The 19,869-nt window shown below is 36.7% G+C and overlaps 1 protein-coding gene across 2 annotated transcripts in view; it reads left to right on the plus strand.

Annotated features, from left to right (window-relative positions):
* Positions 1 to 19,869, plus strand: part of SKAP2 (src kinase associated phosphoprotein 2) — a 165,372-nt gene that overhangs the window by 32,311 nt on the left and 113,192 nt on the right. Inside the window, exon 1 of one of the 2 annotated variants that reach the window (XM_064575139.1) lies at positions 16,869 to 17,135. The exons of the other annotated variant lie outside the window; for it this stretch is intronic. Within the exon in view, the coding sequence (XP_064431209.1) occupies positions 17,063 to 17,135 (73 nt within the window). The 5' untranslated portion in view covers positions 16,869 to 17,062. Of the gene's footprint in view, positions 1 to 16,868; positions 17,136 to 19,869 lie in introns of those variants that run through there. 2 annotated transcript variants of the gene reach the window in all.

A 19,869-nucleotide genomic window follows, 5' to 3' on the forward strand; every position in this document is an offset into this window, starting at 1 on the left:
TGGTATCCTGGGATCTATGTCCTGGGATCTATGTATGCTATAAGCCTCTAATATGCTTAGAATAGCATTTCTTTGCTGAAAGAAAATGGGTCTTAGAGGAGGTAAAGAATTGATTTTTTAAAATATAAGTAGGAAGAAAGGGTAACAATGTTGTATGTTTTAGGCAGAGTGCTAGATAGAATGAAAGTTTAATTCAACAGATTTTACTGTTTGTTTTGTTAGACTGAGGGGGAATAAAATGATTAATAAGACATGTCATTGCCTTTAAGGATGGATTAGTAGAGGAAAGAAAGATGTAAATATCAACTCTAATTCAAGGCAGATTGGTGTAATCACTGCTCCAAGACTAGAGGGAGAAAAAAGATGATCATTATGATTGGAATGACGACAGTCTTGATAGTGGAGGTGGCATTTCAGTCAGGTCTGGGAGAACAAGGAGGCTTCTGATACGTGGAACATGGAGGGAGTTAGCGTTTCCGGTTTGTGAAACAGCCTGGTAAAGGGATGTATTGGTTCAAACTCTTTCAGTGCGTGGGACAGAACCCAGCTCAAACTGGTTTAAGCACGTTTTATTTTATTCAGTGTGGGGCTTGAACTCATGACCCTGAGATCAAGACCTGAGCTGAAATCAAGAGTCGGACACTTAACTGACTGAGGCACCCCGGCGCCCCTCCAAACTGGTTTAAGCAAAAAGCGGAAAGGGGAATTTATTGGTTCACCTATGAGAGAGAGAGAGAGTTGGGGTCTTGCTTCGTGCCCACCTGGATCCAGGTGCGCATTCAAACTGTAATGAACATTCTCACATCCTGCCTTCCTATGTGTAGCTTCCTTTAAGATGGCCACCAGCCACTCGCTGCTTCTTAGTTATTTTCTGTCAACTCAGCAACCCTAATGGAAAGAAAGATTGCTGAATAGTTGTAACAGAAGTCCTTGGCTTGGGTCATGCTTATTCTGAATCAATCTCTATGGTTTGGGTGGGTGGGAGGTGGGGGAGGTGGGGGTGAGGTCAGTCCCACCCAAACTACATGGAGATGGGGAGAGGTGTCATTCTCCAAAGGAAAATTGAGATAATTTGACTGAAAGAGAGAAGCAAGTCAGGGCAGGCAAAGCCAGATACCTAATAAGGTAGGATATTCTGAAGGTATGACTAAACTTCAGTGCTGTACACGCATGTGTAAGGAGGTAGGAAAATGAAGGGTTGGGGCAGACAGTATTCTTAGAAACATAGTCAACAGTAGGTAGCTGCTTAGAGGAGAGGAATGTCATTAAAATGGTGGGTTAAAATCATTATTTAGCTTGCTAAATTTTGAATTGACTTATAGCTGGAGGCAAAAAAAAAATGTTAAGAAGATTAACTGTCTAGACTGGTTAACTTTTTTTTTTTTTTTTTTTTTTTAAATCTCCAACCTTTCTTTAGGGCTGATTTTCCTGTTAGTGAAGTTTTTTTGGTTTTTGCTTTTAACCTGTTTGCTCTTTGGCTGTCCTATTCTTTATCTCTTTTTAGCAGTGTATGTGTAGAAAGGATTAAATAAATGAAAAAAACTATTAAAAATATGAAGGCTTACAAATATGAAAAATATAAAAAATTACAAAATAAAGGATTAAGTAGGTGAAACAATTTCCTACTTTTTTTTTTTTTAACATTATTTATTTGACGGTGCCTGGGTGACTCAGATGGTTAAGTGTCTGCCTTCAGCTCAGATCACGATCCCAGGGTCCTGAGATCGAACCCCACATCAGGCTTCTGGCTCAGCGGGAAGCCTGCTTCTCCCTCTCCTGCTCCCCTGCTTGTGCGTGGTCCCTCTCTCTCTGTCAAATAAATAAATAAAATCTTAAAAAAAAGATTATTTGAGGCAGAGAGAAAGAGCATAAGCGGTGGGGAGGGGCGGAAGGAAAGGGAGAAGCAGACTCCTTGCTGAGCAGGGAGCCCTCCGACATGGGGCTCGATCCCAGGACACTGGGATCATGACCTGAGCCAAAGGTAGACGCTTAACTGACTGAGTTACCCAGGCGCCCCAACAGTCGCCTACTTTTTAGCAGATATACAAAAAGGTAGGATTGTATACATAGCTAAACAAAAATTAAAATTTTAGGTTATTTGAATTTAATTTGTCCTTAATAAATCTGCCTTTTCTTTTTATTACTTTTTTCTCATTTGTATTATTTTACTAAAAATATGGAAGAAGTTAACAAAGATAAACATATTACACAAAGGTTAATATAAAACAATTAGGGGGCGCTTGGATGGCTCAGTCATTAAGCGTCTGCCTTCAGCTGAGGTCATGATCCCAGGGTCCTGGGATCGAGCCCTGCATCAGGCTCCCTGCTCCGCGGAGAGCCTGTTTCTCCCTCTCCCACTCCCCCTGCTTGTGTTCCCTCTCTCGCTGTGTCTCTCTCTGTCAAATACATAAATAAATAATCTTTAAAAAAATATAAAACAAGTTAGGAAATCAGGGATGGGGAAAAGAAGGGTAGGTAGGAAAAATAAATGAAGCTAGGATTAGTGTTTATATCTCAAATGCATACCGTCCATACTCTAGACTTCTGCTGGAGACCATCCACTTACTTTGGCCCTAAGCTTTCTATCAACCAACGCAAAGAAGGAAAACTAATCAGATGCATGATTTATACCATCTTTGATATAAAAATAAATAAGATACCTAAAAATAGTATAGGTCTTACTAATACTGGAACCTATGAAATTTCAGAGAGGCTAAAAAAAATTGCCATGTGATGTGATAAAACCTTCCATAATATCTCAGTAGTACTCTGGAGTTCTTCCCTAAAAGATCTATCAAAGTAGGTCTATAACATAATGCCAAAACACAGTTTAGGCCATCATTTTATATGGAGCCAAAATCACAGTCTAGGACAGGGGTTGGCGGTCTACAGTTCAAGGGGCAAATCTGGCCTGCTGTTATTTTTATAAATAATATTTTATTGGAGTACAGCCACACCCATTAGTTTATATATTGTCTATCGCTTTTATGTCACAACAGCAGCAGTAAATAGTTGTGACAGAGACCAAATGTCCTGCAAAGCCTAGAATGTTTCCTATCTGATCCTTTACTGAAAATGTCAGCCCTGATTCACGTACATAACTCCCTGATAGATTAGTTTAAAGTTAAGATAGCATAAAAAGTATTGAGAACAGAGGTCTCAAGTTCCAAATTGGGCCTATCGATGTATTTTGTTTGGCCAAATCAGTACTTAGTTTTTTGGAAAATTTCCACTAACCCAGAAAATTTCATATTTCTGCCTTCCCTGGAGAAATTGGATAAGCTGGCAACACTAGACTTGAATTGTGTTTGTTATTCCCTTTAGATGCACCATCTCTTTCCAATTTGCATTCCATACCACTCTGTTCCCTCCCAGTTCTGGTCTCTTCCATATACTTTTTTGGTGACTGGAGAGATTTCGTTTTGGGCCCCTGAATTAGAAGAATAGCCAAGCTGTACATTCTTCATCTGTGTTCAAATATATTTCTTAGAATGGCATTGGACAGCAGAGAAATTTAGGATATATATATATTTTTGAGATTCTATTTTTAAGTAATCTCTACACCCAACGTGGGGCTCGAACTCACAATAATGAGATCAAGAGTCCTATGCTCTACTGACTGAGCCAGCCAGGCACCCCAGGATATATTCTTTGACTACTACTTGGAGTGTAGTTATTCTGTGTTACTTATAGTCATATCTTTCTAGCCAGCAGAATGAAAGGTAGGATTATGTTCTCTTAAGAAGATGAGGAGCTTATCAAGGATATGTGCCTACCTAGAAGACCAGCATACCTATACGTGAAGGTGGGCTAAGGGATTTGGACCAGAGGCAGACTAAATTTTCCTTAGAAAAATAATTCTAGTTTTATCCTAATTCAAAGACTCTTGGGTAGTTGGGTAGTTGAGGACCAATGGTTTATCTCTTATATTTACTGCTTTGGCTCATCAGTTGCCATATATAACCAAAGTAATAATGGAGAAAGCAAGTAGATAGTGGATTAAGCAAGTAGAGATAGGGGTTGTAAGGAATGTATCATAAGACAAGTAAAAATTTAATCTGTCATGGGAGGGGAGCTGGAGGTGGAGGAAAGAGACAGGGATTGGTGCACTTCTGAGGAGTACAGGCCTGAGAAGGACCTGGCTGGAGGATTGTGGTCCCCTTGAGGGTGAAGACAAGGGACAAGGGAGAGACAGTACAGAGAGGGAACACAGAGAGGAACCAAAGGTAGACTTCATGATTAGACCTAAGGCGAACTGTGACATTCAGATTCTTTTCTTGAGGAAGTGATACCATCTATAAAGAAACTGGGAAAGTGGATTAGAAAGATCAAGCCTGTTGAACTTGAGGGAGTATTGAAAAATTCAGTCAAAGATATTTCAGAGGGAGTCTGAGATATGGGATAGAGATATAGAGAATCATTGATTTATTTGCCTAAACATGTTGAGTGTCATGCGAAAGATAAGACTTGCCAGAAACCGTAGAAGGAGCTAGATTAGAGGGTTCAGAATAGAGACACTTGCTCCAGGAGACTTCCTGCTTCTGCTTCTAAACATGTGATCCTAATTTATAGAATTTTAGAAGCCATTAATTACTTTCTTTCCTTAGTATGATTATGTAGATATGGGAATACATTTTATCTTGATAATTTTCTTTGGCATTCATTTGAATCCTGGTATGTTCTTAGGCTTTTCTGTTTGTTTTTATTGTCTAATTATTTTCTTTCTTGTGATTCAGGCATCATGTTTTTAAACTATGTTTTGCCTTGGCCACTTAAACAACATTAAGCAATATTCAGGGCAGACCGGATGTACTTCTAGTAACTGAAAACTGAATTTTGAAGGGCTTTAAAGAGGATAAATTTTGTACTTTATTACACCAAGGATCAAATTGTACTGTTGTGGTTAAGCGGACAGATTATGGCATCACATATATCTGGGTTCAGTCCTAGTTTGACATTATGACTTGGAAAAATTATCTTCTTTCTAAGCCTTAGTTTCTTAGTTGATAAAAATAGGGATACTTGTAGCATCTCTTAGGATTGTTGCAAGGATAAATGACTGCCTAACACACAGGACTTGCCCATTGTTAGCTCTTGGCTATTACAATGTCACAAGATGACCAAGGGAGTGGATGATTAACTTGGTTTAATATAATTTTCTTTGGAATTTTAAAAAATTGAGGTATGATTGATAGAAAACATTATATTAGTTTCAGGTGTACAATATAATGGTTCAATATTTGTATATGCTGCAAAATTACTTGGAATTTAACCTGTGTTTGAGCTTAGGTAGTTTACATTGTGTTTGGCAATATTTCATTTAATCTTGTCATATTGTTGAACAACTAAAAGATGAGTTGATAGCTCTAGGATTGTTTTTATGATTTAATATTCAACTTTTCCTATGAATATGGCAGGCGCTTTAATGTGGTGGTTCACACATGTCACAATCTGTGTTAAATTTCAGTGATCTGTTTCTTTTTTATTTGGGTGAATAGTATTTAGCTTCCTGTCTCTGTCAGATAATAGGGAAGTAATGAAACAACAGCATACGAATTTGATCAAAATGAGCCTTAACGCTGAGAACCATTACCAAGATTATCTTGACAGAGAGATAGCAGTGCAATCAAAATGTGTATAATTTTGAAAGTCTAAATGGCTCCATTCTTTGTTGGATATTTGCATACTTGATGACCAAAAAACCAAGATATATAGTGACTATAGACTTATATATTAAGACAACATTTTATACATCAAGTTCATTTTTAAAATGTACTAAGAGGTAACTTTTAAGAGAACCTACTAGTGGATCCTATTTTGTAAAAGGAAGAATTATTCTTTGTGATAATCATTTCCTATTTTTAAAATCAGGTTCTCAAATATTTGATTCTTTTTAAAGAAATTACCCTGTATCATATGATTATGTGTTTCATGATTAAATAAAAAGTCTTACTATTGTTGTCTTGAATTTAATCAGCTAGAATTCTGATACTGGTATCTGCAAAGTTGTCCTTTAGATGGTAGAAATATATGAAATATAAATTAGTGTTGTTCTTTATATGCATGATATTTGAATTTTATTTAATAGTAGCTCCTTTAGTTAAAATTGTTCCTCAATATATTTTTCTTGCTCTGTTTTACTACCCATTGAGCTTTTATGAAGTGTCTGGTATCATGAACTATTTCTTCTCTGTTGACATTATTTTAAATCCTCTGTAGTACTCTCTGTTCTGTCTGATTTTCATCCAACATTAAAATACATTTTAATACAGTGTGTGAATACAGGCACTTCTGTAAACTGGCTATATTCCCCTGAGACTATAAAAACATTGCTAGTCTGTTATTTAGTCCAGAAATATGAAGGTTGAAGGGCTATTTATCCCAAAATTATGGTGAGGGAATGTGTCCTAAGAAGTTGAAATGCTGATGTCCATTTTAAGTTTTATAACAGCGTTTGAAACAAGCTATTTGAAGTATACATACACAATTTTAGTTAGATAAGGAAAAGTGAATTAGGTTTGGTTTAGATAAAGCATATCCTCAGAGATTAATTTTTCCTTCACTGTGGCTGTCAGTGCCCACAACAGGGATTCAGGTAGTGCATTGAGCAACTCATGTAGCAATTCATTTCCTGTCCTTCTGCAATATGCTAGAAAATGTATTGGAAAAGGTTTCAGGGAACATCGATCAAATTAGTGTGTGTACCACTGATTTGACTAATCCTTTTCTAGAAGCCTTGTAAATTCAGTCCTTGCTTTTTACACTTACAAACCAATTAACCAAAAAACTTTTTTTGTCTTATCACATTTATTTATTGATGAAACGTAATTAATCTGTTGCTGATTGGTTTTTGAGACTACATCCAAAGTCCATCTGTCAATGTAATTGCTGATGTATTAATGAATCTGCACAAATTTATATTGTGAAATTATATATTCTTAGGATTTAAAAAATCAATACTCTGAATTTTTTATCTTTAGTATCTTAATATTCTTAATTTTCTTATTTTTTGACCGACTTAAGCGAGAGTAATACAAAACAGCTGTATACATTCATAGGCGATGGTAGGCCAAGAAAAGGTAGTAATAAAAAACCCCCCAAATTCTCCCTCAGCATAAACTTTGCCAGTCACTGCTGACTGTATAACCTCTTACATTGCAAAAGTATGATGAAAACTCATTAAATTTCTCATAATCGCATAAATAACAATGTACATTATCTTTCTCCTACCCTGATTTGACTTTGAACGTACCTTGAGATGTTATTGGTTTTTTGGCATTCTTTAGATATCACAAAGTGGGAGGTGCCTTTTTTGTGTGTACAAAGAGTAAATGAAATATTTGTTTACTAAACATGTAAGTCAGTTGTTTAGTCATGAGACATCATATGCAACCATTATCTACCCATAATTCTCTTTTTGGAAAATGATCTAGAAGTTTAACCCATGCCATCAATGAATGAAAAGCAAAAGAAAAAAATAGAAAAAAAAGATAGCTTTATTTTTCACAACAATACCATAGTACTTATTGCCTGTGGATCTTATGCAGTGTGTCAGGTTATTAAGGCCTCTGCTAGGGCCTGTGGTGGAAGACTGAGATTATCTTTTACTTTCACTACCTATTAGTTTATCATTCCCAACTAATATTGGGACTATTTAAACCTTGAACAATTCACTGGTATGATATTTAAAATCTGCTAGTAGGGTATGATAGGAAGGATGTAGCGAGTTGGTGGTAATTGATTTATCCCCATCATACTGAACCTCCCGCTCCTCTTCCACTTTGTCCTCCCTTGGGCAATAATCACAGGGTCGAGCTGCCAATCTGTAGACTTAATTTTTTCCAGCAGTACCATCTGGCTCCTTGGCACCAGAAGTTACATTGGTTCTTTGTGGTTGCTGCTGAATTTGTCATATTGTTAGACAGCTGATGGGATGTTTCTTGCTACTTGATCCTAATTTTCTTTTAACTAATTATTGATTTTTATTTAGAGAATCTTCTTTAGCCATTTATGAGAGCATGGTAGAATTTTATAGTGAAAAGAATAGAATACCTAAATAAATACTATGTGTCATCCTTGAGATTCTTCTCTGTATTGTGTTCTAGCTAGTTCTTTAGCAGCCCTCCCTTTCAAGAGAGATTAATTTAAAGTTAATTGTGGGGGTTTTTTGTTTCGTTCAAAGCTCTGTATCTCTGTTTAAAAATTATTTCAATGTTTATTTAAAATCCTGTTACGATTGCTGTCATTTTCCAATAATGAATATTTAGAAATTCCTCTCTGGCAAAATTAACCTTCTAACATCCAGCAATACTTTATCCCATTAAAAAAAATGACCATTTGTGTATACCTTGTGTTTTATTTTGTAGATGAGGTGGTTTTACTGTCATGCCTAATACACCCATAAACAGTTTAAAGGGATAGTTGTGAAAAAGCACTTCTGAGTTTCAGTAATTAAAAAAATTCCTGAAGTACATATTTCCATACACTTAAGCAGTTTTTTTCATATTACATAGTAAACTACACATTTTTGATGAAAGCAAAGAATTATCTGATTTTCCCTATTTGTTTCTAAAGTAAAGATTATAAGCAAAAATTATTACTTAAACTCTTAAAAGCGGCTGTGTATAAAGCAGTTCATTTTGACAAGTATTTATCATATTAGATTGCATTCATTTTTGAAACAAGATACCACTTTTAGAAAGTTTTAGAGGAGCTCAGTCATACAAAAGTGTTTCTGCTAAGTTTATATTAGATGTTATTAGTCTACATTGGTTATAATAGTGACAAGATACTGATATGTTAGAAATATTTATTTCATATCCTTATTGTTACTGGAATGTGGATGCTTGATGTTCTTCAACAGTGAGTTAGCTTGGATTATTTTAATACCACTATGCTAGAAACCTACTAAAAACTGAAAAACTAAAATCTACTATAAACCTACTGAAAACTGGACTGTAGAACATTTTCATTTTATGTCAGATAACATATACAGCTAAATTGCTGTAGTTTGGTCATGTTGTGATGTTAAATCCAGTTGTTTAATTGTTTGGGTTTAAGTACATAGAGAAAAGGAGCAATAAATGTCACTGTGTAAGAAGAGCTAAATCAGATGTCAGTGAAATGATTCATGTGCTAACTGGACTAGTTAACATGCATTTTATTCTACTGTCTAGCAGGAGGAGGTGGGCTATAGAAAAATGAATTTTTCACTAAATAATTTACAACAATTATATCAAATTTTAATAACTTCAGCTAAGAAGGCACACATATGATTCATGTTCTCACAATCACCTACATTAGAGATTAATTGTGCTTTCTTTAAACAAAAATGTACTCTTATAAATGTTTTTAATTGGTAAATCATGATTAGTTTTATCTCTATACAATAGCATCATTTGATCAGTTCTTAGAAATAACTTAATGTGGTGCTGAAATATTGCAGCTAATCTGTTGTCTCAAATGCCGGCTCATTAGAATTTGCCCTAATATCAAAAAATGCTCTGAATTGTTTGTTGTCTTTATCTTAACTCAAATATGTAAAGGGGACAGTAGAGCATTTTTCTTTGGAATCACAGAGAGTTCAGTGACCTTTCTGTGGCAAATTATGTAGAAAGAAAATATTTATATTCATTTAAAATAGCCTCCGTGAAGAAATAGTCTCATTACCCTGTTTGATCAATTTCTTGTAGCCTGAGCTGTAGCATGCTGCTATTGCCATTGGTTGATGGAATACACTGAGTAGTGGCTAATGGTGATGGTGCTCATCAGGAAGGGTTCAGCCAGCGGTCAGCAACAAATAATTCAAGACTGTTTCTAAGTTTGTGGCTGGTGGAATTTGCTTCTTGCCCCAAGCCAGCGGCATTGCTGAGCTGGGCTATTTGATTAGAAGAGAGGCATATTTGCTTCTTAGCAACTGCACATTTGCACAACCCATAGTCCTCTATTGCCTCCAAAGGTTTTCCTTTTGTGATGGTAGAATAATACTTTATTGTTGATTGATAGACAAAAGAGGTTCTAATATAAGCAGGCTTACAGCCATTTTTGTTGTTGTTGGCTCTAAAAATTTTCACCTACACATAACATTTTTTGAAAAAGTATAGAATAAATATATGTATAGTGTAAATAGGCATGGAAAACCCCAACGGTTAGAATTTTAATATGCATATTAGCAAGAAGCTTCGCACAGCATGAATACAATTGCATACTGTTACTTTTTGCCCAGCAGGTTCAATGATAGGAAGTCATTTCTGACCCCAGTGTATGTTTGTACATATATTCCTGCTCTGGGTGTTTGTATCTTCTAACTAGAATTAATGCTAGAGAAAATTTAACTAGTAATATTGAAAGGAAAATTAATGTTAGTGGAGTTGTTCTATGGCTTTGTTAAATTTAGGAACTAGTCTTTATACAAGATTAGAAGTCACATTTTAAATTCTAATACAATGTGGGTATAGAATTTGGAACATATTTCTACAGAAATGAATCTGCCGAAGAAAACATGTGTCTTTAATAGAAGACAAAGGTATTTATAACCCAGCAGTTAAGAAACAAATGAGAAAAGATAAATTTGGGAAGGACAATCTGAGTTTTATGATCCTGGGAAGCCAGGACTGGAAAAAACAGGTTTTTGGTGTTTTGTTTTGTTTTTTTTTTTTCATGGTTTTATGGCTTTTCTCATTCAAACTCTGTAGTTAGGACTTGAGTATAGAAAGGAATATGAGCATAGATGATGTTAATTTTACTCTTGCATTATTTTTTGATAATTAAAAAGAATACCTACTATACCTTAGAACAATAAAGTAAAAACTATTCGACCCCATATATTTTGATGTATATAATTTAAATCCATTCTTTTGTATAAATTGTTGACATAATTCCTGATAAAATGAAATTGCACATATAAGATTAATACAAGGTTGAATTTTTTATATTCTTCTATGATGTTATATTTAGAATATAGGACTTGGTCTTTTCCAACTTAAGGGATGTTTTTTCTACTTCTGTCTCAAAAGCTTCATGACAGATATGAGAGTTTCCATAATTTAAAATGAAAAACAAAAAGTGCATTGGTGTGAATTTTCCAGTTAACAAATCTTGAAATGTGTTTTGGGATTTAGGGAAAGTTAAAGCAAGTGCAGACTTTAACACAGACATAAAGTGTATATGGGCAAATACTCTAAATTCCCAATAAAAGGACCTTGGGGCATATCAGTATGCATAATATGACCATCACTGTATTTACTTTCTAATAAATAGCCACTTTGTGGCAACCTAGAGCCCAAAAAAGGGAAAAGGAGTGAGGCTGAGTGATTTGATATTGCAAGGCAGTAATATGCCCCATCGTATCAAGCAGCTGTCCCTTTGCAATTTCAGTTAACATCTTTGAAACAATTCCTTTAAGAACAAATTGGACCTCCAGGAGGAAATGGAAAATACTTTTAAGAATGGTTTTGAATTGTTTAAAAATTAACATGCCTGCAAGTAAATTGCCAAAGTTAGGATGTGAGTTTGATGTTATTGAAATTAAGATTATGGCTTTTATGAACATTTTATTTATAAGGTAAATTATGGGAATTTGATGTATTAAGGAAAATGTTCTTTAAATTGCTAAACTCTCTTGCAAATAGTTGTAGAAATGGCATTTAAAAAACTCTAATCTACTACATTAAAATTACTAGTATTTATTAGTCTATATCATTAGGTGGCATTTATTGCTAAATGTCCTTTCCCTATTAATGATTTCTTATTTTGGGGTACATGGTAAAAGGCAGTTTTCTTAGTGGGACTTTATAACAATTGTCATCTGCAGATAGGGAGATCTATTTTATCATTAACTATGTTCTTCCCTCCACCTTCCATTGTGACCGTAAGTACAGAGTAATGTACAAAATGATGTCTTTTTGGACTTCAGTTTTTACACATAGGTCCATTTGTTGGGGAAGAAGAGAAACAGGGACAAATAGAGGTTTCTGGCTCTCTTCTAGGGAAGAAGGATACAAGAGTAGGGAAGGAGCAAGGTAGTGGGGTTGAGGGAGTTGATGGGATTTTATTAAATGTTCATCAGAGATTTCAGTGCATAGTGATGTTGAGTGTCTTTTCATGTGTTTGTTGGCCGTCTGTATGTCTTCTTTGGAAGAATGTCTATTCAGATCCTCTGCCCACTTTTTAGTCAGATTGCTCATTTTTGTTTTTTTTGTTGTTGTTCAGTTGTATAATTTCTTTATATTTTTTGGATATTAATCCCTTATTGAATATATCATTTGCAAATATCTTCTCCCATTCAGTAGGTTGCCTTTTTGTTTTGTTGTTGGTTTCCTTCACTGTGCAAAAGATTTTTACTTTGATGTAGTCCAATAGTTTATTTTCCTTTTGTTTTCCTTGCCTCCAGGAGGCATATATAGAAAAATGTTGCTACAAGTGATGTCAGAGACGTTACTGCTTATGTTCTCTCCTAGGATTTTTTTTTTAAGATTTTATTTATTAGTGAGGGAAAGAGAGAGAGGGAGTGAGCGTGTACAAGCAGGGGGAGCAGCAGGCAGAGGGAGAAGCAGGTTCCTCGCTGAGCGAGGAGTCCGATGCGGGAGTTGATCCCAGGACCCTGGGATCATGACCTGAGCTGAAGGCACACGCTTAACTGACTGAGCCACCCAGGCACCCTCTTCTAGGATTTTTATGGTTTCAGGTTTCACATCACATTTAGGTCTTTAATCCATTTTGAGTTTATTGTTGCGTATGGTGTTAGAAAGTGGTCCAGTTTCATTCTTTTGCATGTAGCAGTTTTCCTAATACCATTTATTGAAGAGACTAACTTTTCCCCCAAATATGTAAGCAACCTAAGTGCCCATTGACAGACGAATGGATAAGGAAGATGTGGTATGTGAGTGTGTGTGTGTGTGCTTGTGTGTATGTTTGTACACAGACATGCACACACTCACATATATACACAATGGGATATTACACAGCCATAAAAAAGGTTGAGATCCTGCCATTTGCATAATGTGGATGGACCTAGAGGCTATTATGCCAGGTTAAATAAGCCAGGCTAAGAAAGACAGATATGTGATTTTACTCATATGTGGAATCTTAAAACAAAATAAATGAATAGATAAGCAAAAAGCAGAATCAACCTGTAAATACAGAGAACAAGCTAATGGTTGCCAGAGGTGGGGGGGGGGTGAGCAAAATGAGTGAAAGGGAGTGGGAGATATAGGCTTCTAGTTACGGAATGAATAAGTCATGGGAATAAAAGGCACAGCATATGGAATATAGTCAATAATATTGTAATAGCCTTGTATGGTGATAGATAATAGCTACCCTTTTGGTGAGGATAGCATAATGTATGGAGAACTTTAATCATTGTTGTACACCTGAAACTAATGTAACATTGTATGTCAACTAAGATAAAAAAATTAAAATAAAAAAAAGAAACTTCAGTACACAGGTGGCTTCCTTAGGTCTCTCTAGAGAAATATATCAGAATAAATTTCAGTGGCATACATACATACATATTATTGGAGAATAATGGCCCAGAAAGATTAGGTGATTTGTCCAAAGCCACACAGCAAGTAATGATGGAGCTGAGGTAGAAATTTATGTTCTCCCCGCCCCACCACCAAAACCTACGGTCTTTCTTTTTTAGAACACTAATACCTGTCCGTGGAGTATTTAGGAACATGTGCTTTGAATGCTGACAAGCAGGAGATGAAACCTCTGATACTAGCTTTGTGACCTGACCAAACAATTTGGCTTCTTTAAAGTTTACTTTCTAGTTAGATTAACAGAAGGATAATAATATCTGTTTGCATGGGGTTGAGGATCAAATGAGATAATCAATGCAGATTTTGTGAATCTGAAAAACTTTATAGTAAGAGATTATTACTGTCCTAATTTAACAGCACATCTAAGTTCCAGACAGTTCAAAGAAGCTGAATTAATGTTTCTTGATGTCTAACCGTGGGAATTATAATCTTTTTAGTTCTGGAAGGGACTTAGAAAGCTACTTCGCATGCTGTTTCCTCATCTTATAGGTGAACATTTATGCCTTACAATGGTTGGTTGGCTTCTTTAGGTCACATATCAAATTAATGGCCTCAGCACCTACTAGCACCATTTATTAGACTTTTATGTACCAGGCACTGTGCTGGGTATTTCCCATGTATTACTTTTGAGTCTTCATAATATCCTTAAATAGGAAATGTTATACCATTTTGCTAATAAAAAAAGGGAGATTTAGGATGATCACACTTCCTAAAGTGGAAAAGCCAGGATTTGAACCGGAATCTATCTGACTGCAGTGTCCATGTTCCTAGTACAATGTAACCTGCCTCCCAAACACAAGGACTCAGACTTCAGCCTCTGACTCCAGTTAGTGAAACATGAGCTCCTCACACCACATCTGTATTTTCTTTAAAGAATTTGTTAGTATTTGCAAGTGTAAAATTTGAATCACTTAAAGTAGCCTTTTATTCATCTGCTTTTAAAAAAGTGAATCTTTTTTTCTAGTTATGTGAGAGAATTCCAAGATGATAGGGTTCCTATGTTGTTGTTGAGAGAGCGTGCTTGCACACGTGCGAGCGGGGAGGGGCAGAGGGAGAGGGAGAGAGAGAGAATCTCAAGCTGACTCCATGCTGATGAGGGACCCGATGAGGTGTGGGGCTCAGTCCCAGGACCCTGAGATCATGACCACCGCCAAAATCAAGAGTCCGACGTTCAACCAACTAAGCCGCCCAGGAGGCCCCCCTATGTTTTGTTTTGTTTTGGTTTTTTAAATGGACTTCTTTTTCAAGGATAGGTATGAAAAAGAGATCAGATTTGTGCTTATCAGAGGCAGGGGGTAGATGGTGGGGAAATTGGATGAAGATGGTCAAAAGGTACAAACTTCCAGTTGAAAGGTAAGTAAGTACTGGGATATAATATACAACATGATGACTATAGTTAACACTGCTGTATGGTATATTTGAAAGTTGCCAAGAGAGTAGATCCTAAAAGTTCTCATCGCAAGGAAAAAAAAAACATTTTCTTTTTGTGGTTGTAACTGTATGAGGTGATGGACGTTAACTAAATTTATTGTGGTGGTCATTTTGCATGATATGTGTGTCAAGTCATTATGCTGTACACTTTAAGCTGATACAGTGCTTTTGTCAATTTGTCAGTGGAGAGAACATAAAAGTGATCTGGTCACCACTTGAGAGTCTCTTGAAATAAGAACCAAGATGAAAAAGTCCTGGTTTTTGCATTTTGAAGTTGGAGGGCAGAGTGTCAAATCTTAGGAACAAGTCACAGGAAGCCGAATGGACTAGGTAACGGACACAGAAAGAGGGATCAGAGAGAACTCAATTTAGGTCCAATGACAAGGAAGTTGATTTTGGTATTTATTCATTCAACAAATATTTAGGGAGCCTCTACTCTGCTCAGTAATTCCTATTATAAGTGCTAGAGGCCCAATTTTGAAAGGATAAACAGTTCTTGGCAGTGATGGGGATGTTGGGTAGAATTATTAGAGCATGGGAAAGGTGGTGCAGACATTCGTAGTGTATCCAGGTAGAGATGTTTGTTGGAGTCCTGGAACTCTGGTGTGAAATTAGAAGATGAGAAGACAGGAGTAGAGATACAAAACATGAATCCATCTCTATAACATGTGAGGTTACACTGTGAACTCATCAAAGACATAGAAATGTAAGAACAAGGGGTCTGAATGAGAAAGCAAGAAAAAGCCACAACAGAGTTGAGAGTGGTTTGAGGGGGAATAGTATGGCAGAAGTCAGAGACAAGAAAGAGACAGCTTACATTTAGAGAATAACAGAAGAAACAGAGAGGTTAGTCACTGGATATGAGAACTGAAAAAAATGATTACATTTGACCAGGAGAAGGTTATGTTGATCTTAAAGCAATTGAATTATTTCTGATACATTGTTACTCACTAAAGCCCATACCTAATTCAGATTTCCTTAGTTTTTACCTAATGTCCTTTTTCTGTTCCAGGATCCTATCCAGGATACTGCATTATAATTAGTCAGTATGTCTCCTTAGGTTGCACTTAGCTGGAACAATTTCTCAGACTTCCTTTGTTTTTAATGGTCTTAACAGTTTTGAGGAATGTGAGTCATCTATTTTGTAGAATTTCCCTCAATTTGGATTTGTCTAATATTTTCCTCATGATTAGACTAGGGTTCTGGATTTTTGGAGGAAGACCACTGAAGTAAAGTGCTGTTTTCATCATTCACGTGGAGATACATGCTATCATTATGACTTATCACTGTTGGTGTTAATCTTCATCTCCTATCTGAGGTGTGGTGTGAGTCAGGTTTCTGCACTGTAAAGTTACTCTTTTCTCCCCTATTTTAATTATTTTTAACCTGTTAAATTTTGATATAATTTCTGTTTATAGGAAAGTTACAATAATAGTACAAGGAATTCCTTTATACCCTCTACTTAGATTCACCAAGTGTTTATCTCTCTCTCCATATATATATATATTTTTTTCTTTTGTTCTGAACTATCTGAAAGCAAGTTAGTGACATTGTGCCCTTTTATTCCTAAATAGTTTTGTATTTCCTAAGTACAAGAACATTTCTCTTACATAACCACTGCGCAATTATCATCAGGAAATTTCACATTGATTATTACTATATATCTATCCATAGTCCTTAGTCAAATTTTATTATTTATTCTAATAATGTCTTTACAGCTGTTTCAATTCCGAATTCATGATCCCATCCAGGATCACAGATTGCCTTTAGTTATCATGCCTCTTTGGTATCTTTTACTCCGAGACAGTTGCTCAGCTTTTCTTTGTCTTTCTTGACCATAACAGAGGACAGACCAATTATTTTATTGAATGCCCCTCAATCTGGGTTTGCCTGATGTATCCTTATGATAAGATTTGGGTTGTGCATTTTTGGCCGGACTTCTCACAGGTGTGATGTTCTGTTCTTTTCGGTACTTTGTATCAGGAGACAGTGACTTGCTTCTTACCAATATTGTGCGATGGAAGTGAAGCCGTGTGACTTCTAAGGCTAGGACATGAGAAGCCTTGCAGCTTTGTTCTGGCCCTCTCAGAATGCTCACTCTTGGAATGCCTTCTCTTGGAACCCAGCTGTTACACTGTGAAAAGGCCAGGCCCTATGAAATGGGTATGTACATGTACTCTGGTTGGTAGCTCCTAATGAGCTCCCAGCGTCAACTGTTTGCCATATGACTAAGCCATCTTGGATGTTGGAGCCCGGTTGAGTCCCTGGATGACCGCACCTCAGCCAGGATCACATGGCAGAATAGTGATCAGCCTAACCAGTCAACCCACTAGACTATTTTTAAGTGTAGGTTTTATTATTATTCAGGTATGGTGAGGTCAAAGGATCAGGAGGTGACTGCCATTGAAAAGATAGTTCGTTACAGTTCCTAAGAGGGGGAGGCACACCATACTATGCAGGGCCACATGGGGGAAGCATGAGGATTACTCAGGAGGCAGAGGGAGTGAGGGGAAGATTTAGGCAAGAGATTTTATTGTAGTTTCTGTGAGAAAGGCCTGATAAGCTGGCTTAGGATTGGCTAGTTTGAATGATTTCAGCAAGCTCTTGGGCACAGGAGCAGTTCCTATTTGTCTAGTGGCTCTGGAAAGATTAAGGCAGGTAGCTAGTGGCCTGGAGTATAAGAGCTAGATGAAGAAAGAGGTGGTTGGGGTTGGCCGGGGGGGGGGGGGGGGGTGGGGGTGGGGGGTGGGGGGCTTTGGATTAGTTAATTTACATATGAAAGGCACACTTTGGGGTACTCTCTTAAGGATCAGCAAAGTCCCAGGTGTCAGAACATTAGAAAATACAGAAAATTAAAAAAGGCATGATTAACACAATTATGAGAGAAAATAAAAAGGCATGGTTAACACAATTATGAGAGAGACTGAAATGGTTGTTGTTCTAAGCTACTACTAAGTTTTGCGATAGTTTGTTATGCAGCTTCTGTATCTAAAACATCTATTTATCCTCCCATCTATACTTACCCACCGACCCACCTACCTACCTACCTACCTAGGTACCTACCTACCTGCCTACCTACCAATAACTACTATTTCACTCTGGTAACCCCAATTCCAATCTAACACCACCGGCTACATTCTGATCTTTTTCCTTTCCATATTTGTAACTCCCTTCTTCATCAGTGAGAAACTAAGCTGCCATCATTCTCAACTTATTTACTCATTTGTTCAAACCTTTAATTCAAAGAATCAAGTAGTTTCAGAATTGCTAACTTATACCACTATGAAAAGCACATTTATAATTAGAGTTAAGTGTTGATAGTTTTTTAGATAACTATTACATACAACAAAGTGCATAAATTTTCAGTGTGCCGTTCGGTGACTTTTGAAAATGCATATACTTCATATAACCTATATACCACTATCAAAATATAGAATATTTCTATTGCCCCAGAAAATTTCTTCATGTTTTTTCCAGTCAGTGCCCAGCCCCTGCCCCATCCCGCCCTAAGCTGAGCCTCCTGCTTTTCTGATTTTTCTTTACCATAGGTTAGCTTTAACCTGCTTTAGAATATTCTTAATACTCTTTACCTCCTCCACCGGTACTACCCTATATTCTAAGACACCATAATTTTTTACCCTTTTGGCTTCTAAAAATCTCTCTGCTTACAATTTTTTTTTTTAAAGATTTTATTTATTTATTTGAGAGAGAGAGAATGAGAGAGAGCACATGAGAGGGGGGAGGGTCAGAGGGAGAAGCAGACTCCCCGCTGAGCAGGGAGCCCGATGTGGGACTCGATCCCGGGACTCCAGGATCATGACCTGAGCTGAAGGCAGCCGCTTAACCAACTGAGCCACCCAGGCGCCCTCTCTGCTTACAATTTAATTGGTTGGTTTCTAAACTTGTCTCCACGTTAGTATCACGTACTCCCAGACATTTTGATTTAGGTGAGATGGCTGTCACCTGGGCATTGGAACTTTTTTTTTTTAAGATTTTATTTATTTATTTGAGAGAGAGAGAATGAGAGAGAACACATGAGAGGGGATAGGGTCAGAGGGCAAAGCAGACTCCTTGCCGAGCAGGGAGCCCGATGCGGGACTCGATCCAGGGACTCCAGGATCATGACCTGAGCCAAAGGTAGTCGCTTAACCAACTGAGCCACCCAGGCGCCCGGCATTGGAACTTTTAAAAGCTCCCTGGGAAACTCTAATATGCAGCCAAGTTTGGGAGCCACTTATTTGTTTCAGAACTTGAAGAGAACCTAATTCTAGGGACTTCCAGTATGGTGGTCTCCTTTGTTATATTTCCTCTCTAGTTCAGTAAACATTGAGAATGTGCTTTGGATTGGTTTTAATCAAACATAAAAAAATCTAAATGTTAGGGATATCTGGTCTATTGTCAACAATGTCATTTCTTTTTCTAGAATAAAATCTTGGTTATACCCTTTTGTTTTTTTCCTGTGGTCTTGGCCTAGGCTTTAGTGATCTTGTCCTTGAACTAGTTCTATAGTCTGTAACCAACCTGCCTGCCTCTTTTTCTCCTTCTACTACTTTGTCCCATATTTTACAGCAGCAGTTATGTTCCTCAAGTGTGCCGTTTTGAATCTGTATTCAGAAATCTACAATAACCTTCCTGTTTCAAATATGAGATGTTTCAGACTTCTAAATTGTCCCACTAATACTTAACTATCATTATGATTTCACAGGGCCTTCATTCATGTTTATTTTTCTCTTAATATGCTTACCAATAATTTTCCCAATTTTACTTTTAAGCCATAAATATTTTTTGTCTACCCCTTTCTTTGAAAATGAGTTCCTTTTCTCTCTAATATAAAGAGGCTAGGTCACATGGCTAGTAAGTGTTGGAACTAACATTCATCAGACCTGAGCAGTTTTAC

The sequence above is a fragment of the Mirounga angustirostris genome, unplaced genomic scaffold (genome assembly GCF_029215605.1).
Source record: "Mirounga angustirostris isolate CCGP_5_RB_7025 unplaced genomic scaffold, mMirAng1.0.hap1 SCAF_12, whole genome shotgun sequence".
NCBI classification, from domain to species: Eukaryota; Metazoa; Chordata; class Mammalia; order Carnivora; family Phocidae; genus Mirounga; species Mirounga angustirostris.